Source organism: Melanerpes formicivorus, unplaced genomic scaffold (assembly GCF_026170545.1).
Source record: "Melanerpes formicivorus ecotype bairdi unplaced genomic scaffold, bMelFor1.0.p_v2 SCAF_54, whole genome shotgun sequence".
Lineage (NCBI taxonomy): Eukaryota > Metazoa > Chordata > Aves > Piciformes > Picidae > Melanerpes > Melanerpes formicivorus.
Window position 1 is genome coordinate 4097937 of NW_027142406.1, and position 27862 is coordinate 4125798.

Sequence of the window (27862 nt, forward strand, 5' to 3'; positions counted from 1 at the left end):
TGGTAGGACTAGGGGCAATGGAGCAAAACCAGAAGTGAATAGATTCATTTGGATGTAGGAAGAAGTTCTTCTCCATGAGGGTGGTGAGAGCCGGGCACAGATTGCCCAGGGAGGTGGTGGAAGCCTCATCCCTGGAGGCTTTTAAGATCAGACTGGATGTGGCTGTGAGCAACCTGCTGTAGTGTGAGGTGTCCCTGCCATGGCAGGGGGATTGGAACTGCCTGATCCTTGAGGTCCCTTCCAACCCTGACAATTGTATGAATCTGTATCTGGGGCCTCTGCATTCTTTCACTCCAGCACATCCAGTTGCACAGTAGCATTGCCCTTCCTGACCACCTTCTCTGAATTTCTGTGCTTCACAGGGATGCGTTGATGGTATCTGGTGTGGTTTAGTGTCTCAAAAGTACAGCCTGTGGCATGATGTCTTTTAGACATATTTTAATTCTTCAGAGAGACTGGACACTGATTTGCATTTTTGTCTTTCCACAGATGTCCTAAAGAAGTTTATCCTCATGTGTCTACTATTATAAATATCTGTCTTAAATACCTGACCTATGATCCTAATTACAATTACGATGATGAAGACGAGGATGAAAATGCTATGGATGCTGATGGTGGTGATGATGATGATCAAGGTACTACTCTCTTTTTGATCTGAGGGAGAAGAAATATGCGTAAGCCTGTAGTCAACCTGAGAAGATCTGTGTTTGTTCTGGGCCTCTCAGCTTAGGAAGGATGTTGAGCTGCTGGAAGGTGTCCGGAGAAGGGCAACAAAGCTGGGGAGGGGTCTGGAGCACAGCCCTGTGAGGAGAGGCTGAGGGAGCTGGGGTTGCTTAGCTTGGAGAAGAGGAAGTTCAGGGCGGACTTTATTGCTCTCTACAGCTGCCTGAAGGGAGATTGTAGGCAGGTGGGGGTTGGTCTCTTCTCTCAGGCAAGCAGCACCAGAACAAGAGGACAGAGTCTCAAGCTGTGCCATGGAAGGTTTAGGCTGGATGTTAGGAAGAAGTTCTTCCCAGAAAGAGAGATTGGCCATTGGAATGTGCTGCCCAGGGAGGTGGTGGAGTCACCATCACTGGAGGTGTTTAGGAAGAGACTTATGGGGTGCTGGGTGCCATGGTTTAGTTGCTGAGATGATGTTGGGTGATAGGTTGGACTTGATGATCTCTGAGGTCTTTTCCAACCTGGTTCGGTTCTGTTCGATGATTCTGTTCTATTCTGTTCTCTGTGAGGGGAGGTGTACTGCTATCACATGCCAGCATTTGAATGAGTTGCAGACTTTTGTACTCATTTTTGGTACTGGTTTTAAACATGCCTGATGAACTCACGTCTTATAATAAAAGCACAGGATGTTGTTCCTGTAGATAAATAATTCCAAGAGCGAACATAAAATACAAGACAAATACTTTAGACTACTGGAGAGGTGAAAAAAGGCTGATACAGCTAGGATGTATCATAGGATGATACAGCTAAAGTGAGAAGAACATCAATTATTGAACTGACAAAAATGTATTCAGCATGGGAAAAGCTTCTTAGTGATTTCCACTCTATTACCTCATACATAAAATCAGAGTGGCTTGAAAACTGCAAACTGCTCAGTATTTTTCTGCAGGATAAAGGATTAGTGTAGACTGAGAGGCATAAGGTATTTCCTGTTAACATGGTGGAAATACCTTGCCACATGTAAGCATTAGAAAAACTCACATGTGGAAGTGAGCTGAACCCAGAGCATAACATTCTCATTGCTTTAAGGAGTGAGTTGCATAGTTCACAGTATCACTAAGGTTGGGAGAGACCTCGAAGATCATCGAGTCCAACCTGTCACCACAGACCTCATGACTAGACCATGGCACCAAGTGCCACATCCAATCCCCTCTTGAACACCTGTTCCAGCACATAGCAAGTCAGTTTGTGATGTGTGTGCATAGATTTTGTTGTTGTCATTTTCAGGGGCAGAGTGGGGTTTGATGTACTCCTAGGAAAAAAAAAAAACCAAGCAGATTAATTTGATGAATCTTAGTTGGCTGGAAATTGTATTTGCATTGACTTTTATGCCAGTGATGAAGAGGAATATGCTTGGAATAAGTAGTTAGGCTGTAGATATGATGAGAAATGTGGCTCTGAGCAACCTGCTGTAGTGTGAGGTGTCCCTGCCCAAGGCAGGGGGGTTCAAACTGGCTGATCCTTGAGGTCCTTTCAAACCCTTACAATTGTATGATTTATAAGAAAAAGCATGTCCTGTGTGCATTTTACAACCACCTGGAACACCAGCATGAAAAAAATTGCCAGGGAAAATAATTAGCCTTATAATTTAGGCAGTTTACAATGCATTTTATCTATGTGTTTTAGAATGGAATAGAATTAAGCAGGTTGGAAAAGATCTTTGAGATCATCCAGTCCAACCTATCACCCAACACCAATCTCATCAATTAAACCATGGCACCAAGTGCCTCATCCAGACTCTTTTTACCTCCACTGATGGTGACTCCACCACCTCCCTGGGCAGCACATTCCAATGGCCAATTACTCTTCCTGGGAAGAACTTTCTCCTCACCTCCAGCCTAAACCTCCCCTGGCACAGCTTGAGACTGTGTCCTTTTGTTCTGGTGCTGGTTGCCTGGGAGAAGAGACCAACCCCCACCTGGCTACAACCTCCCTTCAGGTAGTTGTAGAGAGCAAGAAGGTCTCCCCTGAGCCTCCTCTTCTCCAGGCTAAGCAACCCCAGCTCCCTCAGCCTCTCCTTCACCGGAAGGGTGGTGAGACACTGGTACAGGTTACCCAGGGGGTTGCTCAGTTTGGAAAAGAGAAGTCTCAGAGGAGACCTTACTGTGGCCTTCCAGTATCTGAAGAGGGTGACAAGAAAGCTGGGGAGGGATTTTTTAGGGTGTCAGGGAGTGATAGGACTGGGGGGCATGGATCCAAGCTAGAGGAGGGGAGATTTAGATGAGACATTAGGAAGAAATTCTTCCTATGAGGGTGGTGAGAGACTGGCACAGGTTGCCCAGGGACGTGATGGACGCCTCATCCTTGGAGGTTTTTGCAGCCAGGCTGGATGTGGCTGTGAGCAACCTGCTGTAGTGTGAGGTGTCCCTGCCCTGGCAGGGGGGTTGGAACTGGCTGATCCTTGAGGCCCCTTCCAGCCCTGACAGTTCTGTGATTCTGTTGGACATACTTCTTTGGTGTGCCTTATGCAGAAACCCCCAAGTGTGTTCATAACTGTTTAAAGTAAAACTGGATGCTTTGATTTGTCAAGACTTGAAGATGGATGATAGGTTGGATTCAATGATTTAGGCTGGATGTTAGGAAGAAATTCTTCCCAGAAAGAGAGATTGACCATTGGAATGTGCTGCCCAAGGAGGTGGTGGAGTCACCATCACTGGAGGTGTTTAGGAAGAGACTTCATGGGGTGCTCGGTGCCATGGTTTAGTTCATTAAATAGTGTTGGGTGATAGGTTGGACTTGATCATCTCAAAAGTCTCTTCCAGCCCATCCTATGCCCATCCTATGCCCATCCTTACCCCTATCCCATCTCTAAGGTCTTTTCCAACCTGGTTATTTCTATTCTACAAGAATGTGCATAACTGATATATTTTTTCCTCTCTTCTTCCAGGGAGTGATGATGAATACAGCGATGATGACGACATGAGCTGGAAAGTGAGGCGTGCAGCTGCTAAATGCCTGGATGCCGTGGTTAGCACACGACACGAAATGCTTCCAGAGTTCTACAAGACTGTGTCACCTGCTTTAATAGCCAGGTTCAAAGAGCGTGAGGAGAATGTGAAAGCAGATGTTTTCCATGCATATCTCTCCCTTTTAAAACAAACTAGGCCTGTGCAGAGTTGGCTTTGTGATCCTGATGCAATGGAGCAAGGAGAGACACCTCTGACGATGCTTCAGAGTCAGGTGATTTGATAACGTTTTGGTGGTCTTTGAGAAGAGACACTGCAGTTGTGCCCTGCTCATGAGGGTAGTTCTTGAAATGTGCCATGTCATTCTTTCTGATGGAGAGGGTCCACAGGAGGGCCATGAAAATGATCAGGGGGTTGGAGCACCTCTGCTACAAGGACAGGCTGAGGGCACTGGGGGTGTTCAGCCTGGAAAAGAGGAGACTCCAGGGAGACCTAATGGCAGCCTGCCAGTACCTGAAGGGGGCTACAAGGAGGATGGAGAGAGACTGTTTGCAAAGGCCTGCAGGGACAGGACCAGGGGCAATGGCTTCAAACTAGAGCAGAGCAGACTGAGATTGGATTTTAGGGGTGGGTTCTTTGCCGTGAGGGTGGTGGAACACTGGAACAGGTTGCATAGGGGATTGAGGCCCCGTCCTTGGAGATACTCTAAGTGAGACTGGACAGGGCTCTGGTCAGCCTGATCAAATTGAAGATGTCCCTGCTGACTGCAGAGAGGGTTGGACTGGATGACCTTTGGAGGTCCTTTCCAACCCAGACCATTCTGTGATGCTTCATACACAGACTTTATTGGTGTAGTACTGACATAGAGAGCAAGTCAGGTAAACTGGCATAAATTGTAATGATTGAGATAAAAGCTGATTGGCTATAACATTTTGTTCTGCAGAATAATATTTACTGGGGGCTTGGAAGAAGGTTCCCCATGAGGGTGGTGAGAGACTGGCAGAGGTTGCCCAGGGAGGTGGTGGAAGCCTCATGCCTGGAGGTTTTAAGGCCAGGCTGGATGTGGCTCTGTGCAACCTGATGCAGTGTGAGGTGTCCCTGCCCATGGCAGGGGGGGTTGGAACTAGATGATCCTTGAGGTCCCTTCAACCCCAGACAATTCTGTGGTTCTGTAACCAAAAGGATAGTGCTGAAAGTTTTCCAAATGAATAATTTGGGGGACTTCTCAAATTTTCCTCTGTACTCTTATTAATGCAACCTCAGGTTTGCTTCCTTTCAACTCACCTTTTAAATCACTATCTTTGTGACTTGCTGTTCTTTTGAGTCTTCATTTCCCAGTGTTTATGTGACTGCTCTAGTCCCTTTAGAGATATCAGACAGAGAGAGGTGGGACAGGTCTTTCTTTATATCCCCTCCTCTTGATCAGAGATGAAAGAAATATCAGCTATTGAATCCATTAACGGTTGTGTGATGATTGCAGGTGCCCAACATAGTGAAAGCCTTGCACAAACAGATGAAGGAGAAAAGTGTGAAGACTCGTCAGTGTTGCTTTAACATGCTGACTGAGCTAGTTAATGTGTTACCTGGAGCCCTAACACAACATGTTCCTGTGCTTGTACCAGGTATGAGAAGCATTATCAGCTTTAAAAGATTCATTAGTAAAACAGATAGGAGGTTTTGAAATCTATAAATCTTGACTGTGCCTTTTTTTGTTTTGCTAAACCTTTGGCATGTTGCTTCTATTTGAATGCTGTGTCCAGTTCTGGGCTCCTCAATTGATGAAGGACTTTGAGACACTTGAATGAGTCCAGAAAAGGGCAGCAAGGCTGGGGAGGGGTCTGCTGCACAGCCCTGTGAGGAGAGGCTGAGGGAGCTGGGGTTGCTTAGCCTGGAGAAGAGGAGGCTCAGGGGAGACCTTCTTGCTGTCTACAACTCCCTGAAGGGAGGTTGTAGCCAGGAAGGGGTTAGTCTCTTCTGCCAGGCAAGCAGCACCAGAACAAGAGGACACAGTCTCAAGCTGTGCCAGGGGAGGTTTAGGCTGGAGGTGAGGAGCAAGTTCTTCCCAGCAAGAGAGCTTGGCCATTGGAATGTGCTGCCCAGGGAGGTGGTGGAGTCCCCATCCCTGGAGGTGTTCAAGAGGGGCTTGGATGTGGCACTTGGATCCAAGGTTTAGTTGTCAGGAGGTGTTAGGTATTAGGTGCTAGGTTGGACTTGATGATCTCAAAGGTTGATTCTATGAATCTATTCAAATAAGCTGGCAAAATAGTCTAGTAATATGTGGGTCCATATAAATATTTTACTGATGTGTCTTGAAAACAGTTTGGCTCTGAGTTTGAGATTTGCTTTGTTTTTATGTAAAAAAACCCCAGGTTTATTAGCTTCTTAATGGAAAGGTCAAACTGCCTTATTTATCATTTCAAGAGAGCAAAATATCATAGAATCAGTAAGGTTGGAAAAGACCTCAGAGATCATCAAGTCCAACCTGTCACCCAACACCTCACTAAGCCATGGCTTCCTCCCAGCCACACTATTCCTGATCCAAGCCAAGATGCCATTGGCCTGCTGTGCCCCCTCGGCACACTGCTGGCTCATGTTCAGCTGGTCCCCCAGCACTGCCAGGTCCCTCTCTGCCAGGCTGCTCTCCAGCCACTCATCCCCCAGCCTGTAGCACTGCATGGGGTTGTTGTGGCCACAGTGTAGGACACTGCCCTTGGCCTTGTGGACTCATTTTCCTGCCCCATGCCACCATTCTCCTTTCCATGTCTCCTCAGGCTTCACCTCCATTCACACAATTCTGTGCCATTCAGATACTTCATGTTATGAATATTTATATATAGTTATATATGAATATTTATATATGTGAATATTTGATATATGAATCTATATGTGAACCTTTATGTATGAATATTTATATATGTTTATGTCCCTGGAGGTGTTCAAGAGGGGATTGGATGTGGCACTTGGTGCCATGGTCTAGTCATGAGGTCTGTGGTGACAGGTTGGACTTGATGATCTTTGAGGTCTCTTCCAACCTTAGTGATACTGTGAAATGTTTATACCTATGAATGGTTTTATCTGTTTGTGAATATATATTAATGTGGGACCTAAAATACTGAACTCTGAAACAAGGTGAAGTAAGCTTGGAAAAGTTAAAGGCTGAGAATCCTTTTCTCATTCAGAAAACACATCACACACCATCAAGTGCTGCTTGTCCCCTGTTCCTCTGCAGAGGAAGCTTGAAAATCTCCCCCAGGGATCAGTGCTGGGCCCCATCCTCTTTAATATCTTCATTGATGATCCAGATGAGGGCATTGAGTCAGTCATCAGCAGATTTGCAGATGACACCAAGATAGGAGCAGATGTTGGTCAGTTAGAGGGCAGAAGGGCTCTGCAGAGGGACCTCGACCGACTGCACAGATGGGCAGAGTCCAATGGGATGGCATTCAACAAGTCCAAGTTGTTGTGTTGGCCACAACAACCCCATGCAGAGCTACAGGCTGGGGTCAGAGTGGCTGGAGAGCTGCCAAACAGAGAGGGACCTGGGGGTGCTGATTGACAGCTGCCTGAACATGAGCCAGCAGTGTGCCCAGGTGGCCAAGAAAGCCAATGGCATCCTGGTCTGCATTAGGAATAGTGTGGCCAGCAGGAGCAGGGAAGTCATTGTGCCCTGTACTCTGCATTGGTTAGGCCACACCTTGAGTCCTGTGTCCAGTTCTGGTCCTCTCAGTTTAAAAAGGACATTGAGACACTTGAAGGTGTCCAGAGAAGGGCAGCGAGGCTGGGGAGATGCCTTGAGCACAGCCCTGTGAGGAGAGGCTGAGGGAGCTGGGGTTGCTTATCCTGGAGAAGAGGAGGCTCAGGGGAGACCTTCTTGCTCTCTAGAACTACCTGAAGGGAGGTTGGAGCCAGGTGGGGGTTGGTCTCTTCTGCCAGGCAACCAGCACCAGAACAAGAGGACACAGTCTCAAGCTGTGCCAGGGGAGGTTTAGGCTCGAGGTGAGGAGAAAGTTCTTCACCGAGAGAGTCATTAGTCCCTGGAATGTGCTGCCCAGGGAGGTGGTGGAGTCACCATCCCTGGAGGTGTTCAAGAAGGGATTGGATGTGGCACTTGGTGCCATGGTCTAGTCATGGGGTCTGTGGTGACAGGTTGGACTCGATGATCCTCGAGGTCTCTTCCAACCTTAGCGATACTGTGAGACTGTGAAAATGTATTGATTGTTTGAATCAGCTGGTGAAATGGGGGTTGGAAGCATTCAGGAAAGCCTTGGTGCTATATAACTGCCTTCTTTCAGAGCCTTTGAAGTGTTTTAACAGCCTCTAAATGCCCTACCCTAAAAATAACATATTGTTGTCTCCCTTGTTCCCTCCAGGAATCATTTTTTCGCTGAATGACAAATCGAGTTCTTCTAACCTGAAGATCGATGCTTTGTCCTGTTTGTATGTGATCCTCTGCAATCATTCCCCCCAGGTCTTTCACCCTCACGTTCAAGCACTGGTACCTCCAGTTGTAGCTTGTGTTGGAGACCCCTTCTACAAGATCACATCAGAGGCGCTTCTGGTTACCCAACAGCTGGTGAAGGTCATCCGGCCTCTGGACCAGCCTTCCTCCTTTGATGCCACACCTTACATCAAAGACTTGTTCACTTGTACAATCAAGAGATTGAAGGCTGCTGACATAGATCAGGAGGTGAAAGAAAGGGCAATATCCTGCATGGGTCAGATAATCTGCAGCCTGGGTGACAGCCTAGGCACAGACCTGCCTAGTACACTTCAGATCTTCTTGGAGAGGCTGAAGAATGAGATCACCCGCTTAACGACGGTGAAGGCCATGACGCTGATCGCTGGTTCTCCTCTGAAGATAGATTTGAGACCAATCCTTGGGGAGGGAGTTCCTATCCTTGCCTCCTTCCTGAGGAAGAACCAGCGAGCTTTGAAACTGGGCACTCTCTCTGCTCTCGACATTCTAATCAAAAACTACAGCGACAGCTTGACAGCTGCCATGATCGACGCCGTGCTGGACGAGCTTCCGCCGCTGATCAGCGAGAGCGATATGCACGTGTCGCAGATGGCCATCAGTTTTCTCACCACCCTGGCTAAAGTGTATCCTTCCTCCCTCTCCAAGATCAGCGGCTCCATCCTCAACGAACTTATCGGCTTGGTGAGGTCGCCCCTGCTTCAGGGTGGAGCGCTCAGCGCCATGCTAGAGTTTTTCCAAGCCTTGGTGGTGACCGGGACGAACAACTTGGGCTACATGGATCTGCTGCGCATGCTGACGGGCCCGGTGTACTCGCAGAGCACAGCGCTCACTCACAAGCAGTCTTACTATTCCATTGCCAAATGCGTCGCTGCCCTTACCCGAGCCTGCCCTAAGGAAGGCCCTGCGGTGGTGGGCCAGTTCATTCAGGACGTAAAGAACTCCAGATCCACGGATTCCATTCGGCTCTTGGCTCTGCTTTCTCTGGGGGAGGTCGGGCATCACATTGACTTAAGTGGGCAAATCGAGCTGAAGTCCGTGATACTGGAAGCCTTCTCTTCTCCCAGCGAGGAAGTCAAATCGGCAGCGTCCTATGCGCTGGGCAGCATCAGCGTCGGCAACCTGCCCGAGTACCTGCCCTTTGTCCTGCAGGAAATAACCAGTCAGCCTAAGAGGCAGTACCTTCTCCTTCATTCCTTGAAAGAAATCATTAGCTCTGCGTCAGTGATTGGGCTCAAACCCTACGTTGAGAACATCTGGGCCTTGCTCCTGAAGCACTGCGAGTGTGCGGAGGAGGGCACCAGGAACGTGGTGGCTGAATGCTTGGGCAAGCTTACGTTAATAGACCCAGAGACTCTGCTTCCACGACTCAAGGGGTACTTGGCATCAGGTGAGTGGCTCGTGTGCATGCTGTGGCAAATGGCCATGGCTTGTCCATTGTTTAACTGGCCTGGTTTTGCAAGGGATTGGCTTGGATTTTGTAGCACTCTTGAAGCTTTATCATAGAATCAATCAGGTTGGAAAAGACCTCAGAGACCATCAAGTCCAACCTATCACCAAACACCTCATGACCAACAAAGCATGGCTTCAAGTGCCATATCCAATCCCTTTTGCTCCCCCCCCATAGCTTCTCAGCAGTGGTGCTTTTTTCACTGGAAGTTGTTAGTCATCCAGAATAGGAATTGCTTTGATATTCTGCTTTCAGGGTGGTATTTCAGTTAATGGTGTTGCCTGTAACAAAGGGCTATAAACTTAAAGGAAAGGAACACAGGCAACAAATGGACAAATTCCAGAATCAAAGTTAGGGGTTGGAAGGGACCTCGAAAGCTCATCCAGTCCAAGCCCCCTGCCAGAGCAGGAGCACCTAGAGCAGATCACACAGGAACACATCCAGATGGGATTTGAATATCTTCAGAGAGGGAAACTCTACAACCTCCCTGGGCAGCCTCTTCCGGGGCTCTGTCACCCTCACAGGGCAAACATTTTTCCTCCTGTTTCCATGGAGTTTCCTCTGCCCCAGCTTCCACCACTGCCCCTTGTGCTGGCATTGGGCATCCCCCAGCAGAGCCTGGCTCCAGCCTCTGGGCACTCACCCTGCACATCTTAATCAAAATGAATGAGGTCACCTCTCAGGCTCCTCCTCTCCAAGCTACAGAGCTCTCAGCTCCCTCTGTCTCTACTAAGGAAGGTGTTCCACTCCCTTCATCATTTTTGTGGCTCTGTGCTGGACTCTTTCAAGCAGTTCCCTGAAGTTTTTATTGAACTGAGGGGCCCAGAACTGGACTCACTATTTCAGATGTGGCTTCACCAGGGCAGAGTAGAAGGAGAATCTTTCTTGACCTACTAACCACAGCCCTTCTAATCCACCCCAGAATGGCCTTGGCCGCCTTGGCCACAAGAGCACATTGCTGGCTCATGGTCAACCTTCCATCCACTATAGGACCCCCAGGTCCTTCTCCCCTTCACGACTCTCCAGCAGATCAGTCCCCCACCCATGGGGTCGATCTTTCCCAGGTGAAAGACTACACTTGCTCTTGTTTAATTTCATTCAATCTCTCCATGCCCAGCTCTGCAGCCTGAGTGGCAGCACAACCCTCCTGTGTGTCAGCTACTCCACCCAGTAGACTTGCTGAGAGTGCACTCTGTCCCAAACCAACTGCAGCACCTTGACCTGTTGGTGTCAATGACAGCATGACTAATTACCAGCATTGCTACTAATAAATAACATTTCTTGCTTCATCTCCTTAAGTCTCTTGGAAGTGTCAAAGGCATGACATTGAGCACTGTTTAAATTCTGTAGTCACACTGGTTCCATGTTACATATTCACAAGTCTCTTTCACCTTAGGCTCCTCATATGCTCGAAGCTCAGTGGTTACTGCTGTCAAGTTCACTATTTCTGATCATCCACAACCCATAGACCCTCTACTGAAAAACTGCATAGGTAAGTTCTTTACTTTTCCTGGTGGCCTCTGTGTTTTTCAGGCAGTAGAGCTGCATTTAAAAGTGGTTGTCTTTTCAGAAGGAAGCATTTTGCAACTGCTAGGATTAGCTGATAATGAACACAGAATAAGGAATTGACCAGGTTGGAAAAGACCTTCAAGATCATGGAGTCCAACCTATCACCCAACACCATCTCAGCAACTAAATCATGGCACCAAGGGACTCATCCAGGCTCTTTTTAAACACTCCCAGTGATGGTGACTCCTCCACCTCCCTGGGCAGCACATCCCAATGGCCAATCTCTCTTTCTGGGAAGAATTTTTTCCTCACCTCCAGCCTAAACCTCCCCTGGCACAGCTTGAGACTGTGTCCTCTTGTTCTGGTGCTGCTTGCCTGGGATGAGAACTGGTAAAACAGAAAAGAGTTCCATAATAGCCAGTTATTACTCCTAGTTCATTTGCATTTGGAGCTGTAGAAGTGTGTGATTAGAAATGCCATCTTGAAGCTGTGAAGGGAACAAGAAGCTAGGGGCTTTTAGGAAGATGGGACACAAAAGCTGATTGCCTTTCCCATGCTTTTGCCAAACTTTTATCAGTTTGATGGAGAAAGCTGCTGTCTTGATCCAGAAGGATGGTCTTGAAAATACTTCCCTTTCAATCACTTAAAATATGCTTGCTCATGGAAATGCTGAGTCTTACCAGCTGATGTCCCTGGATGGGTTTTTTTCTCTCCCTCTCTCTCTCTGCCCCTGGATGACTTTTTCCCCTCCCTCTCTCTCTCTCTCTGCCCCTGGATGATTTTTCCCCTCTCTCCCTCTCTCTCTCTCTGCCCCTGGATGATTTTTTTTTTCCCCTCTCTCTCTCTCTCTGCCCCTGGATGATTTTTCCCCTCCCTCTCTCTCTCTCTCTCTCTGCCCCTGGATGATTTTTCCCCTATCTCCCTCTCTCTCTCTGCCCCTGGATGATTTTTTCCCTCCCTCCCTCTCTCTCTCTCTGCCCCTGGATGATTTTTTCCCTCCCTCCCTCTCTCTCTCTCTGCCCCTGGATGATTTTTTCCCTCCCTCCCTCTCTCTCTCTGCCCCTGGATGATTTTTCCCCTCTCTCCCTCTCTCTCTCTCTCTGCCCCTGGATGATTTTTCCCCTATCTCCCTCTCTCTCTCTGCCCCTGGATGATTTTTTCCCTCCCTCCCTCTCTCTCTCTCTGCCCCTGGATGATTTTTTCCCTCCCTCCCTCTCTCTCTCTCTGCCCCTGGATGATTTTTTCCCTCCCTCCCTCTCTCTCTCTCTGCCCCTGGATGATTTTTTCCCTCCCTCCCTCTCTCTCTCTGCCCCTGGATGATTTTTCCCCTCTCTCCCTCTCTCTCTCTCTGCCCCTGGATGATTTTTTTTTCCCCCTCTCTCTCTCTCTCTGCCCCTGGATGATTTTTTTTCCCCCCCCCCTCTCTCTCTCTCTGCCCCTGGATGATTTTTCCCCTCCCTCTCTCTCTCTCTCTGCCCCTGGATGATTTTTCCCCTATCTCCCTCTCTCTCTCTGCCCCTGGATGATTTTTTCCCTCCCTCCCTCTCTCTCTCTCTCTGCCCCTGGATGATTTTTTCACCTATCTCCCTCTCTCTCTGCCCCTGGATGATTTTTTCCCTCTCTCTCTCTCTCTGCCCCTGGATGACTTTTTCCCCTCCCTCTCTCTCTCTGCCCCTGGATGATTCCCCCCCCCCAACCTCTCTCTCTGCCCCTGGATGATTTTTTTCCCCTCTCTCTGCCCCTGGATGATTTTTTTTTCTCTCCCTCTCTCTCTCTCTGCCCCTGGATGATTTATTTTTTCTCTCTCCCTCTCTGCCCCTGGATTCTTTCTCTCTTGGTGTTGAAAACATTTGCAAGTGTACATATTTGTGCAGGGCAAAGCTAATCAGGTCTCTCCGTGTACCATCAGTATGATTTATCTTGAGAGCTCTTTAGAGCTTTGCAGCACTGTGGCTTTTTGATCTTTTTCTCATTTGCATGACAGGGAATTAGAGATTTATTTCATCTGCTGTGGCAAATGTTTTTGCAGTGGATGAATTGCAGTTTTAAAGGATCTGTGCAGAAATGGTGTGTACTGCTGAAGCTCATAGAGGCAAAAAAGATTATCTCTGAAAACATCAGAGTTTTGTGGAGAGCAAGGGGTTTTATTTACAGAGAAGTGACTATCTTACTTCAGGGATTTATTTTAACAAGGCTCTGCTGTAGAACTGCAGGAGGTCTAATGTGAAAGTGGCTGAGGTGGCATGAGAGCAGCTGAGTGGGCTTGTTTTGCCCTAATTGAGGGACTCTCAGTGTATGGAGCTTTAGGGGTTTAAATCACTCTGTTCATAGTCCCTTTAAGAGGTGGTGGTCTGACTCTTCAACTGCAGAGCTGGGTTTTGAATGCACACTCTCAGACTTGTCATTGAGAAGGTTAAATACAATTGTCAGTAATTCACTTGGCTACCTTTAGAAGAACTTAGGGCCTTTTAGTTTGAGGGTGGTATTTTTCCTTTCTGTTGCATTAAATAAAATGCTGCATTTCAGTTATGTGAATCCCTGGAACATCATTGTAATGAATAGGTTTATTTGTGTAGTCATGCTCAAATAGCAGGTATTGGGCTCTCTTCCATGGAAATTACTCTGGCACTACATGTGGGAATACTGAGTCTTACCAGCTGATCCCTCTGTATTCTCCCTCCCTCCCTCCCTCCCTCCTTCCCTTCCTCCTTCTCTCCCTCCCTTTCTCTGCCTCTGTTTCCTCCCTCCCTCCTTCCCTCCCTTTCTCTGCCTCTGTGTCCTCCCTCCCTCCCTCCCTTTCTCTGCCTCTCTGTCCTCCCTCCCTCCCTCCCTCCCTCCCTTTCTCTGCCTCTCTGTCCTCCCTCCCTCCCTCCCTTTCTCTGCCTCTCTGTCCTCCCTCCCTCCCTCCCTTTCTCTGCCTCTCTGTCCTCCCTCCCTCCCTCTCTCTGCCTCTCTGTCCTCCCTCCCTCCTTACTCTTAACCTCTTGAAAGGTTAAAACTAAGCAGCAAATGAGAGAGAGCCCCTCCCAGCCTGACTGATTGGTGTGCATGATTGCAGGTGACTTCCTGAAGACTCTGGAGGACCCCGACCTCAACGTCCGGAGAGTCGCCCTGGTGACGTTTAACTCCGCGGCGCACAACAAACCGTCCCTGATAAGGGACCTCTTAGATACTGTGCTTCCTCACCTCTACAACGAGACAAAAGTCAGGAAGGAGTTAATCAGGGAGGTAAGCTAAGTGAGAGAAGCAGTGCTGAATATCTGGAAGGAGATTTCTCGTCTTGTTGTGGATCTCTTCCTCCTTAACTTTGTCTTTTGATCGGCCGGCAGGTGGAAATGGGACCATTTAAGCACACAGTTGACGACGGGTTGGACATCAGGAAAGCAGCTTTTGAGTGCATGTATACTCTCTTGGACAGCTGTTTGGACAGACTAGACATATTTGAATTCTTAAACCACGTTGAAGATGGCCTGAAGGATCACTATGACATTAAGGTCAGCTGTTGTTTTTTCTCTGTGGAAGGCAAGGCCTTAGTGAAAACATTTTGCAGAGTCACAGAATTGTCAGGGCTGAAAGGCACCTCAAGGATCAGCCAGTTCCAACCCCCCTGCCATGGGCAGGGACACCTCACACTACAGCAGGTTGCTCACAGCCACATCCAGCCAGGTCTTACAAACCTCCAGGGATGAGGCTTCCACCACCTCCCTGGGCAACCTGCTGCAGTCTCTCACCACCCTCATAGGGAAGAACTTCTTCCTAACATCCAATCTGAATCTCCCCATTTCTAGTTTTGCTCCATTCCCCCCAGTCCTATAACTCCCTGACACCCTCAAAGTCCCTCCCCAGCTTTCTTCTAGCTCCCTTCAGGTACTGGAAGGCCACAGGAAGGTCTCCGTGAAGCCTTCTCCTCTCCAAACCAAACAGCCCCAACTCTCTCAGCCTGTCCTCAGGAGAGGAGCTCCAGCCCTCTGCTCATCCTCATGGCCCTTCTCTGCACATGTATTTTAAACAGTGAATAGACTGAAACGGTTAAAATATTACTTCATATACTTAAGGACTTCACTCTGTTTGCCCTCTCATTGTAGTGTTGCTGTTGAAAAGGCTACACAGCACTGCAGGAAATGTATCTCAGTATCTGTGCTGAGCAGAACTAACTGTTGATCTTTTATTTTTCCCCCTCCACCTCTAGATGTTAACCTTTTTAATGTTGGTCAGACTGTCTACCCTTTGTCCAAGTGCAGTGCTGCAGAGGCTGGACAGGCTGGTGGAACCTCTGCGTGCTACCTGTACAACTAAGGTATCCAAAGTTCCATTGACTTCATTATTTTGGGTGCTCTTACAGGAGTAGAAGTGAAATGATGTGAAGAATACCTCTGTACTACTGCAGCACTTCCTGAGTTGTGGTTGATAAGCTGCAGTAGGCAAAACACTACAAATCTGTGGGCCTTTGACATGGGCTGGATGTCACTAACTTACACGTGGAGGGCTTGACTTGTTAACCTCCTGCTAAAAATCCTCTCTTTCTTTGATGCCAGTTCTTTTGCCTTCCTGAAAAAGTCCTCTGCCATTAGGGCAACTTCAAAGTCTCACTTTGTTATAAATACTGAAACTGGAATAGTGAGAGTTGTTCTGACTCCTGATGATTGATTGTCACAAAGAGGCATTTGGGTGATGAATCATAGACTGGAATAGAAGTAACCAGGTTGGAAAAGACCTCAGAGATCATCAAGTCCAACCTATCACCCAGCACCATCTCAGCAACTAAACCATGGCACCAAGGGCCTCAGCCAGGCTCTTCCTAAACACCTCCAGGGATGGTGACTCCACCACCTCCCTGGGCAGCACATTCCAATCGCTAAGCTCTCTTTCTGGGAAGAATTTCTTCCTAACATCCAGACTAAACCTCCCCTGGCACAGCTTGAGACTGTGTCCTCTTGTTCTGCTGCTGGTTGCCTGGGAGAAGAGACCAACCCCCACTTGGCTACAACCTCCCTTCAGGGAGTTGTGGACAGCAAGAAGGTCTCCCCTGAGCCTCCTCTTCTCCAGGCTAAGCAACCCCAGCTCCCTCAGCCTCTCCTCACAGGGCTGTGCTCCAGACCCCTCCCCAGTTTTTTTGCCCTTCTCTGGACACCTTCCAGCATCTCAACATCTTTCCTAAACTGAGGAGCCCAGAACTGGACACAGGACTCCAGGTGTGGCCTAACCAGTGCTGAGCACAGGGCAGAATGGCCAGCAGGAGCAGGGAAGTCACACTGTTGCTGATGCAGGCCAGGATGCCCTTGGCCTTCTTGGCCACCTGGGCACACTGCTGGCTCATGTTCAGCCAACCAGTACCCCCAGGTCCCTCTCCTGCTTGGCTGCTTGTTTGTGGGGTTGTTGGGTTTTGCCTTTGGTTTTCTTTCAAGAGCTTAGGCCATTTTGAAAGCTCTGGAGGGACTTCTGGAGGGAAATAGGTCTTAGTAAGATACAGCTGTTATCCTTTTGGGGGGGTGTGTTAGAAGAGCTTTAAGCAAAAGGCTCAAACATATTTTAATCTTTTGGGTTTTGTTTTCTCTTTAGGTAAAGGCCAACTCAGTGAAACAAGAGTTTGAAAAGCAAGATGAACTGAAAAGATCTGCCATGAGGGCAGTAGCAGCCCTTTTAACCATTCCAGAAGCTGAGAAGAGTCCTTTAATGAGCGAATTTCAGTCACAGATAAGCTCTAACCCTGAGCTGGCAGCCATCTTTGAAAGCATCCAAAAAGATTCATCATCCACCAACTTAGAATCAATGGACACTAGTTAGATGTTTGCCCATCAAGGGGACCATTCTGTTTGAACCATATGATGCACTGAATTGCCAGGTTATGAGTAAGAAACAGGAGAGAGGAGAGCAAGCAAACAAACAGACAGCCCACCCACCCCGAGTATCTAATCCACACGCATCGTTCCACTTGATTTCACTTTCATGGAGACAGTTGGCTGTTCCCAGTGTTGCTTTTTTTTTCTGTTGTTGTTTTCCTAGCCTTTCTTCCAGCAATGGATTTCCATAATCCACAGTTTCTGTTAACCACTCTTGGTTTTAGTGGATTTGGCCACCTTTTGGGGAAGTGGAGGGGGGAGGGGAGGGAGGGGAAAGTTGGCACGCGGTGTACGGCAATAAGCTCCCAACATCCATGTAGGGATTAAAGTGCTGAAATGTTGTGACCATGATCTGTTCTTTTCCCTTGCAGTCTTTCTGCTTGTAAAGAGAGAGAAGGGAAAAACAAAAACCAGAGGAGGGTGAGGGGGGAATTGGGAATCAAGTGTCCACCATGGGTTTGGGTTTTTTTTTTTGTATGACTTTTTATTCTTCCTTTTGGTTCTGTTTTGTTTCAGCTTCATAAATTCAGTTTGGCCTGCAGATGAGTTCTGTGTAAGATTTATTGTGCTGAAAGAGAGAGAGAGAGAGAGAAAGAGGGGGGTTGGGTACAGTTAACAAAAAAAACCACACCACCCATAATAAAAAGCAGACCTAAATGTCACTTCTGAAGGTGTGGGGAGTTGAAAGCAGATCATCCCTGTTGTGCACACTCAGTTCTCTCTTTTTTTTTTGCATGAGCAAGTTTCCAAATATAGATTGTCTGTAAACCAGCATGTGCAGTTTCTTCGTATTACAAGTTACCCAAACCAAGCTCTCCTGTTATCAGTGCAGCTCCCCGGTGCTTCTCACATGCAGACCGTTCACCCAGGGAAGGGGGGAGTGAAGCTTGGGTGTCTTGACCTTCCCGGCTCCTCAAATGCCAGGAGCCCGATGCTCAAGCCCTGTGAGGAGAGGCTGAGGGAGCTGGGATTGTTTAGCCTGGAGAAGAGGGTCAGGGGAGACCTCATTGCCCTCTACAACTCCCTGAAAGGTGGTTGTAGCCAGGAAGAGGTTGGTCTCTTCTCCCAGGCAACCAGCACCAGAACAAGAGGACACAGTCTCAAGCTGTGCCAGGGGAAGTGTAGGCTGGAGGTAAGGAGAAAGTTCTTCACCGAGCGAGTCGTTCATCATTGGAATGTGCTGCCCAGGGAGGTGGTGGAGTCACCATCCCTGGAGGTGTTCAAGAGGGGATTGGACGTGGCACTTGGTGCCATGGTTTAGTCATGAGGTCTGTGGTGACAGCTTGGACTCGATGATCCTCGAGGTCTCTTCCAACCTTGGCTATACTGTGATACTGTGAGTTCGAGCCTGCAGATATCCTTACAGTAAACACACAGCCGGCCCCGCGACTGTCACCTTGCCTTATTCCCAAAGCCTGCATCTCCTGCAGTTGAAGTGGGCTTAAACCAGAAGACAAGAAGCAAAATAGGGTGAGCTAGAGGTAAATTGAGCAGAGGAGACCAGTGGCTGCTCAGTGGTTCCTGAACTTTGGATTCAACTTTGCTTTTGTTAGGATAAGTGTGAAAGGAAGTTCTTTCTCCAGTTGGCTTCTACCTTCTAGTCTTAATCCAACAACTTTTGTTAAGGCATTAATATATCTAGATAGATATCTATCTCTATATATAGATAGATATAGATATATGTACCTGGATATATATCTGGATGTATTAGTGCCTTATCTAGTGCCTATATCTAGATAGAGATATATATAGATCTGTCTAGATATCTATCTATAGATCTGTCTAGATATCTATCTACCTAGATATCTGTGTCTAGATCTATCTAGATGTCTAGATTTCTATCTATAGATCTGTCTGGAGAGCTGTGTGTAGCTCTGTCTAGATGTCTGGAGAGCTGTGTGTAGCTCTATCATCTAGATATCTGTATATAAAGATATACATATATAGACATTTTTCACTGTAAGGGTCCCAGAGCACTGGCACAGGCTCCCCAGAGGGGTTGTGGAGTCTCCTCCTCTAGAGACATTCCAGCCCTGTCTGGATGTCTTCCTGTTACACCTGTGCTAGATTCTATGGTCCTGCTCTGGCAGAGGGGTTGGACTCAATCTTTGAAGGTCCCTTCCAACCCCTAACATGCTGTGAGCCTGCAAATTAGAGTGTTTTATGTAGATATCTCTCTATGTCTATATGGTATTACCTAGACCAGTATTGCCAGACCTTCATCCCATGGCAGGGAATGGTTGTAAGACTGCTAGAAAGCAACCAGGTACAAGAGAGAGAGACTCTGCTGTGTATATGCTGAGGTCATCTAGAAGTGGGGCAGAAGGTGGCAGCCAGCAGTCCCACACCGAACTGCATTTGGGAACTGACAGCAAAAGGTGGGGAACCACTGCCTCAAATTGAGCCTTGCCCCTGTTTGGTTAATGCAGTTGCTTAATTCTCTATTTTTTGTTTTTCTCCATGTCAGAGCTGTCTTGGATTTTTCTCTAGCTAATTGGGGTGGGTTTTGTCTGGCACTTGGTGCCCTCATTACATGGATACGTGGCACAAACTGCTATGTGATGAAGCAAGCACCCGTTGTCATGGCCCCAGGACAGTTTGCTGTGTGAGCAGCAGGGGCAAATTCTTCTTGCAGCTGAGGAGAAGCAGGGGACAGAACTGGTGCTTTTTTTTTCTTTCTCTTTTTTAAATAAAAGGATCTAAACAACAACAGCAACAAAAAAAATGCCTAAAAAGCTCATGCAGCAGTAACCATTTTGGTGCTGTAGAAGTTTGTTTTGAGACTGTAGCTTTCTCTGTCTCCACAGTCTTCACACTGATGTAGCAGTTGTCTTCTAGAAGCAGAAATAAAGGAGAATAAACCTAACCACTATATCTAAATGTCATGACAAAGCCCTATGAGGAGAGGCTGAGGCAGCTGGGGTTGCTTAGCCTGGAGAAGAGGAGACTCAGGGGAGACCTTCATGCTCTCTACAGCTCCCTGAAGGGAGGTTGTGGACAGGCGGAGGTTGGACTCTCCTCCCAGGCAACCAGCACCAGAACAAGAGGACACAGTCTCAGGCTGCACCAGGGGAGGTTTAGGCTGGAGATGGGGAAGAAATTCTACACAGAGAGAGTGATTGGCCATTGGAATGTGCTGCCCAGGGAGGTGGTGGAGTCACCATCGTTGGAGGTGTTTAGGAGGAGACTTGATAGGGTGCTTGGTTGCATGGGTTAGTTGACTAGGTGGTGTTGGATGATAGTAGCATAGTAGTATCATAGTATCAGTCAGGGTTGGAAGGGACCACAAGGATCATCTAGTTCCAACCCCCCTGCCATGGGCAGGGACACCCCACACTAGATCAGCCTGGCCAGAGCCTCGTCTAGCCTGGGCTTAAACACCTCCAGGGCTGGGGCCTCAAGCACCTCCCTGGACAACCCATTCCAGGGCTTCACCACTCTCATGGGGAAGAACTTCCTCCTCCCCTCCAGCCTGAATCTCCCCACCTCCAGCTTCATTCCATCAGGTTGGACATGATCTTGAAGGTTTATTCTATTCCTATTCTATTTCCATTCCATTCCTATTCCCATTCCATTCCTATTCCCATTCCTCTTCTATTCTATTGGATGGGATGACTCCAGAGAGAGAAACCCTATGGCAGAAGCAGCACCATGAAACAGAAGCATTTGTATCTTGCTGGCTAAGGCATCCCCTTCAGTCACAGCAATACACAGGCCTCCTCCTAATGAAGAATTTGTTCATTAGTTGTCAAATTAATCTTAGACCTTTGGTCTGGGGTTTTTTTCTTACCTTTTCTCAGAGAACCATTAAAATGTTTTATAGATCTCAATTGAAGTGTGAGAAGTGGTATGGCAAACATGAAATGGGAGGCTTAAAATCCTGTAAGTGGAGCAGGTGACAATGAGGAGTAAACAGAATACTTGTAGCTGAGAGGTTTGTGTGTGTTCATGTCCCACCCTAGCCCCTCATGTGGATGCAGGTAAGCTGCTCTTTGGTTTCCAGCCAGCTGAAGGACAGAAGAGAAGGTGATTGAGCTGTGTTATGTAGTGTGAATGGTTCTTGCAAGAGAGGAATTTTGGCCACAAGGATGAGCAGAGGGCTGGAGCTGCTCTATGAGGACAGGCTCAGAGTTGGGGTTGTTCAGTCTGGAGGAGAAAAGGCCCTGAGGAGACCTAATTGTGGCCTTGCAGTATCTGAAAGGGGCTACAAGAAAGCTGGGGAAGGACTTTTTAGGGTGTTGGGTAGTGATAGGACCGGGGGGAATGGATCCAAGCTAGAGGAGGGGAGATTTAGATTAGAAATTAGAGGAAGTTGTTCCCCATGAGGGTGGTGAGAGACTGGCACAGGTTGCCCAGGGAGGTGGTGGAAGCCTCATCCCTGGAGGTTTTGAAGGCCTGGCTGGATGTGGCTGTGAGCAACCTGCTGTAGTGTGAGGTGTCCCTGGTCATGGCAGGGGGTTTGGAACTGCCTGATCCTTGAGGTGCCTTCCAACCCTGACAATTCTGTGCTATAATCCTCAGTGATGCTAGTACAAGTTCATCCAGCTCTGATGATCTGGTTAGTTGTTATTCAGCAACTGACTTGTGTTCACTGATAGTTCCCCTTCCTGGCTTCTCCTTGATGACATTCTGAGCAAAGCAACATGTGGCCTTGGAAGCAGGTGGAGTTTAGTTTTGGTTTTGGTTTGTTAATCCTGATCATCCTGACATCTGTTTCTGCCAAAGAGCAGCCAGTTAAGCCTGCAGCCTCTGAATCTTAGTTCCCTGTTTACTCTAAACTCCAGGTGAAAAAAAAAAAAAAAGGGCTTTATTCCTTTATTTGGTACTCCAAATTCATTTTGAAGCAAAGAAAACTTCTACTCAAAAGTTATTACTTTCCCTTTGTCCTTGTTTTCTCCTTGCTGTGTGATGGGAAGGTTTTCTTGCTGCACTATTGAACGTGAGCAGGCAGGTGTGACAGGGAGCACTGCTTGCTGCCCTAGAAGAGCTCCTCAGTGCAGAGTTGCAGCTCTTGCACTGAAAGTGACCTTTTCATATCAGTAGCCATTTATCATTTTCCTTTGGGTGTGAATTTGAGGGAGGAGAAGGACAGGAGAGTTGTTGAGAGTGATGAAGTGAATTGCAGTGAGCAGGGTGTGTGAAGTGGGGAGGTTTTCTGCAAGACATGCTCTTCTGAGGACCAGGCAATTGCCTAGGGAGTAGGAGTTACTTAAATGTGTTTCTACCCCATGAAGCCTTAGTGTTTTCACATAAGCTTTGATGAGAAGAAAACTGCCTTCCCAATGGTCACCCATCCCTCAAAACGAAAGGGGTGGAGAGCAGCGAAGGGGAAAAGACCCTGGGGGTCCTATAGTGGATGGAAGGTTGTCCATGAGCCAGCAATGTGCTCTTGTGGCCAAGAAGGCCAAGGCCATTCTGGGGTGGATTAGAAGGGCTGTGGTTAGTAGATCAAGAGAGGTTCTCCTCCCCCTGTATTCTGCTCCTGGTGGGTGAGGCCATATCTAGAATCTTGTGTCCAGTTCTGGGCCCCTCAGTTCAAGAAGGACCTCAGGGAAGTGCTTGAAAGAGTCCAGCACAGAGCCACACAAATGGTGGAGTGAAACATCTTCCTTAGGAGGTGAGCCTGAGGGAGCTGAGAGCTCTGTAGCTTGGAGAGGAGGAGACTGAGAGGTGACCTCATTGCTGTTGATAAAGATGTGCAGGGTGAGTGCCCAGAGGCTGGAGCCAGGCTCTGCTGGGGGATGCCCAATGCCAGCACAAGGGGCAGTGGTGGAAGCTGAGGCAGAGAAAGTTCCATGGAAACAGGAGGAAAATGTTTTCCCTGTGAGGGTGTGAGAGCCCTGGAAGAGGCTGCCCAGGGGGGTTGTGGAGTCTCCCTGTCTGGAGATATTCAGAACCCACCTGGATGTGTTCCTGTGTGATCTGCACTAGTTGATCCTGCTCTGGCAGGGGGGTTGGACTGGATGAGCTTTTGAGGTCCCTTCCAACCCCTAACATTGTGAGTCTGTGATTCTGTTGATTTTAATCTTGTATACTGTAGTTTAGAAAATAACCTGACCCATGCAGAAGCTGGCTGGAAGATAGATGTTACCTGAAATACAGCACTGAGACAGAGAAAATGACATTTCCAAGGGAGGACACTTTCATTTTGGATAATTCTTCTTTCATGTTCCACCTTGAAGGTTGGAAGTAAGTGGGGGGGGGGGGGGGGGGAATCCAGCACACCCCCAAAGGCAACTGGGAAGCTGTGAACTTCTGTGCCCCCCCAGAACGTAGGGGATAATTCCCCTTCTCAACTACTTCCTTCAAACAAAACCAACAAAACAACTCCTCCACAAAGAAACAAAACAAATCATCAAACCCCCTCAAACAAACAAAAAGAAAACAACCAAGCAAAGAAAACCCAAACCAGAAACTAACCCAACAAAATCAAGCACCAACCACAGCAACAGAAACCAAACAAACCCACGACCCAACCACACATGCCCACAGAAACCCCAACCAAACAAATCCTCCAGTTGTGAAGCAGTTCAATAGCACAGAAGGGTCTGGGTTGGAAGGGACTTCCAAAAATCATCCAGTCCAATCCCCAACTAGATCAGGTTGCCCAGAGCCCTGTCCAGCTTCACCTTGAATACCTCTAGGGATGGGGCCTCAACCACCTCCCTGGGCAGCCTGTTCCAATGTTCCACCAAGATCACGCTGAAGAACTCCCTAACATCCATGGACAGGGACACCTCACACTAGGGTCGGAAGGGACCTCAAGGATCAGCCAGTTCCAACCCCCCTGCCATGGGCAGGGACACCTCACACTACAGCAGGTTGCTCACAGCCACAGCCAGCCTGGCCTTCACAACCTCCAGGGATGAGGCTTCCACCACCTCCCTGGGCAACCTGTGCCAGTCTCTCACCACCCTCATGGGGAAGAACTTCTTCCTCATATCCAATCTCAATCTCCCCACTTCTATTTTTTGTTCCATTCCCCCCAGTCCTATCACTCCCTGACACCCTAAGATGTCCCTCTCCAGCTTTCTTGTAGGCCCCCTGAATAGTGCTTTGAAAAGGCAGAGAATATAACACAAGACTTATGTGCAGAGTTAGCCTTAAGTGTCCCCACGTTGTTTCTGTGCAGCTGTGCTGTTTGTTTGCAGGGCAAATGTTCCAGCACAGGCACCTTAGGACTGTACACAGATCACATCTTTCATGGTGAATGTTTGTTTGCTTTATGTCACTACAGAGCCCAGTCAGGCTTGCCTTGGTTACCTCTTGTATACTTTTATGTGGTTTTATGCAGAGCTCTGCCTGGAGCAATAAAAAGGGAACTCTGGTGGATGGGAAACTGAACAGGAGCCAGCAGTGAGCACTTGCAGCCCAGAAAGCCAATCACATCCTGGGCTGCATCAAGAGAAGCAGAGCCAGCAGGGCCAGAGAGGTGATTCTCCCCCTCTGCTCTGCTCTGGTGAGACCACACCTGGAGCACTGTGTCCAGTTCTGGAGCCCCTGTTACAAGAGGGATCTGGAGGTGCTGGAAGGTGTCCAGAGAAGGGCCACGAGGATGAGCAGAGGGCTGGAGCTGCTCTGCTATGAGGACAGACTGAGGGAGTTGGGGTTTTTCAGGCTGGAGAAGAGAAGGCTCCAAGGAGACCTTCTTGTGCCCTTCCAGTATCTGAAGGGGGCTACAAGAAAGCTGGGGGGGGACTTTTGAGGGTGTCAGGGAGTGATAGGACTGGGGGCAATGGACCAAAACTAGAAATGGGTAGATTCAGACTGGATGTTAGGAAGAAGTTGTTCCCTATGAGGGTGGTGAGAGACTGGCACAGGTTGCCCAGGGAGGTGGTGGAAGCCTCATCCCTGGAGGGTTTTAAGGCCAGGCTGGATGTGGCTGTGAGCAACCTGCTGTAGTGTGAGGTGTCCCTGCCCATGGCAGGGGGGTTGGAACTGGCTGATCCTTGATGTCCCTTCCAACCCTGACAATTCTGTGATTCTATGATTCTATAACTGAAGCACTGTAATCCTTGTAGCTGTATATTTCACTGTCCTCTGCCAGCTGTGGAGTTGGATGTGGTACTAACCCCACTGGCTACAATCTCCCTCAATGGAATAATATATAAATAAGATGAATCCTCTTGGAAACAAGTTACTGTTTCTTTGTGATAGCTTTAGTAGTAACCACAGATCATCAAGGACATTCTTCAGGCTGCACAAAAGAGCATTCACAATGCACCAGGAAGACAATAATGTGCCTTGGGGTGTTAACATCAGGCAGAAGTGCAGGATTGAAATACCTGCTTGCTAGTAATTCTTGCTTCAAGTGTTCTGTTCTTTCCAAGGCTCTGTAATTTAACACAGTAAGATCTCCACTAGAGAATTTGTATGTCCACCTGTTTGAGAATGGCTGAAATTTCCTAGCTTGTTCCCCAACCCCCCTTTAATTGTTTGAATGTTTTTTGGAAGCTACCAGTTCCTTCTGGATGCAAGTCAGTGTTGCATTTTACAGGATGTCAGGGGTTGGAAGGGATCCAAAGAGACTATCAAGTCCAACCCCTCTGCCTGAGCAGGACCATACAATCTAGCTTAGGTCACACAGGAACACATCCAGATAGACCTTGAAAATCTCCAGAGACTCCACAACCTCTCTGGGCAGCCTGTTCCAGTGCTCTGTGACCCTTACAGTCAAGGAGTTCCCCCTTGTGCTGAGGTGGAACCTCCTGTGCTGCAGCTTACATCCATTGCTCCTTATCCTATCCCAGGGAGCAAGTGAGCAGAGCCTGTCCCCTCCTTCCTGACCCCCAGCCCTCAGACATACATCCTCTCTAAATATTCTCTTTTCCAGACTAAACAGCCCAAGGTCCCTCAGCCTTCCCTCACCAGGCAGTGCTGCAGTCCCTCCAGCATCCTTGTAGCCCTCTGTTGGACTCTCTCCAGCAGATCCCTGTCCCTCTTGAACTGGGGAGCCCAGAATTGAATGCAGTACTCAAGATAAGGTCTCAGCAGGGCAGAGTAGAGGGGGAGGAGAACCTCCCTGGCTCTGCTGGACACACTCCTCTCAATACACCCCAGGACCCCATTGGCCTTCTTGGCCCCCCGGGCACATTGCTGTCCCATGCAGAACTTGTTGTCCCCCAGCACTCCCAGGTCCTTCTCCTTGGGGCTGCTCTCCAGCAGATCACCTCCTAGCCTGTGCTGCTGCAGTTTATTCTTCCCTCCCAGGTGCAGGACTCAGCACTTGTCCTTGCTGACCCTCATTTGGTTCCTCTGTGCCCAGCTCTCAGTCTGTCCACCTCTCACATTTGTGGAAGTTATTTTAGTTCTCTGAAAAAAAAATAATATAAGCACTGACAATTCTTTGGTATTTTTTTCCCCCCAGTGCTAAGTGTTAAATAAAATCCTGGAGTCTTAGCTTCTTTTGAAAAGCTAACATTAATTCTGGCAGCATTTTCCTTTTAGAGGACAAGTGATTATATTGTTACTGCTGTGTCTCTTTTTGTAATGAAATCAAACATGGGGCTGCTTGGTGGCATTTCAATTTCATCCTGACGTTAGCCTTTTGGACCCTCTGGTTTTGTATTCTCTGACTTGAACACTCTGCTCTGGTGAGACCTCACCTGAGGTCCTTCTTGAACTGAGGAGCCCAGAACTGGACACAAGATTCCAGATATGGCCTCACCAGGGCAGAGTAGAGAGGGAGGAGAACCTCTCTTGGACTACTGACCACAATCCTTCTAATCCACCCCAGAATGGCCTTGGCCTTCCTGGCCACAAGAGCACATTGCTGGCTCATGGTCAACCTTCCATCCCACACACTAGGACCCCCAGGTCCTTTTCCCCTTCACTGCTCTCTGGCAGCTCAGAGACTGTTTGCAAAGGCCTGCAGGGACAGGACAAGAGGCAATGGCTTCAAAGCAGAGCAGATGTAGTTTGGATGCTAGGACCGAGTTCTTTACTCTGAGGGTGGTGGAACACTGGAACAGGTTGCCCAGGGAGGTGGTTGAGGCCTCTTCCATGGAGATATTCAAGGTGAGGCTTGATGAGGCCCTGGGCAACCTGATGTAGTTGGGGATGTCCCTGCTGACTGCAGGGAGGTTGGGCTGGATGAGCTGTGGAGGTCCCTTCCAGCCTGGACCATTCTCTGGTTCTAAGGTGTCTTTATTTCCAGGAGGTGGCGCTGGAACCTCATTAACAAACAGCAATCAAATTGGGGCAGGAACATGAGCCAGGTTTGTCTGTGGGTTAAGAGCTCACAGGTATTTGAGGAATGGATTGGGAATTAATTCTGTAGTTTGTTTTTTTTTCTTGACAAGATACAGAAGCTTTCTGTCATGACTATGAGGAGTGGGCAGCCTCTTCTCCTTGGTGTCAAGCAACAGGAGCAGAGGAAATGGTTCCAAGCTGCACCAGGGGAGGTTCAGGCTGGATGCTAGGAAATATTTCCTCACAGAGAGGGTTCTCCAACATTGGAATGCTCTGCCCAGGGCAGTGCTGGAGTCACCATCCCTGGAGGTGTTCAAGTGCTGTGTGCAGCTGGGGCTCAGGGACATGGTTTAGGATTGACTCTAAACTGGGTCAAAGGTTGGGCTGGGTGAGCTTTGAGGACTCTTCCAACCAGATGTTTTCTGTGATTTGGAGACTAGCTAACTTCAAGCTTCCTTCCCAGTCTTTTACAAGGCATTTTTAGGGGTGACCCTTGTCAAGAAGGGTCCTGGGTTGGACTTGGTGAGCCTGAGGGTCTTTCCCAACCTGAACATTTCTGTGATTCCTAAACTTCATTTCTGTGCTGTAAAGTTTGGCTAAGCTTATGCAAGTAGAAATTCACCACAGCAGTGCTGGTGCAGCTAGGTGTCTGCTGGTGGTGTGGTCTGAATGGCTTGGCACTGCCATGAAGAGAGACCGTGCCCAGAGAGGCTGTGAATGGGATAAGTATCACAGTACATTAGGGGTTGGAAGGGACCTCCAGAGATCATCC

At 48.3% G+C, this 27862-nt stretch overlaps 1 protein-coding gene across 1 annotated transcript in view; it reads left to right on the forward strand.

The window, feature by feature from the left end:
* Positions 1 to 17670, forward strand: part of CAND1 (cullin associated and neddylation dissociated 1) — a 38481-nt gene extending 20811 nt beyond the window's left edge. The window contains exons 7-15 of the mRNA XM_068160953.1: positions 490 to 635; positions 3608 to 3900; positions 5107 to 5248; positions 7997 to 9490; positions 10947 to 11042; positions 14118 to 14287; positions 14389 to 14553; positions 15249 to 15356; positions 16619 to 17670. Coding sequence (XP_068017054.1) covers positions 490 to 635; positions 3608 to 3900; positions 5107 to 5248; positions 7997 to 9490; positions 10947 to 11042; positions 14118 to 14287; positions 14389 to 14553; positions 15249 to 15356; positions 16619 to 16843 — 2839 coding nt within the window. The 3' untranslated portion in view covers positions 16844 to 17670. The remainder of the gene's footprint in view (positions 1 to 489; positions 636 to 3607; positions 3901 to 5106; positions 5249 to 7996; positions 9491 to 10946; positions 11043 to 14117; positions 14288 to 14388; positions 14554 to 15248; positions 15357 to 16618) is intronic.
* The last annotated feature ends 10192 nt before the right edge of the window (positions 17671 to 27862 follow it).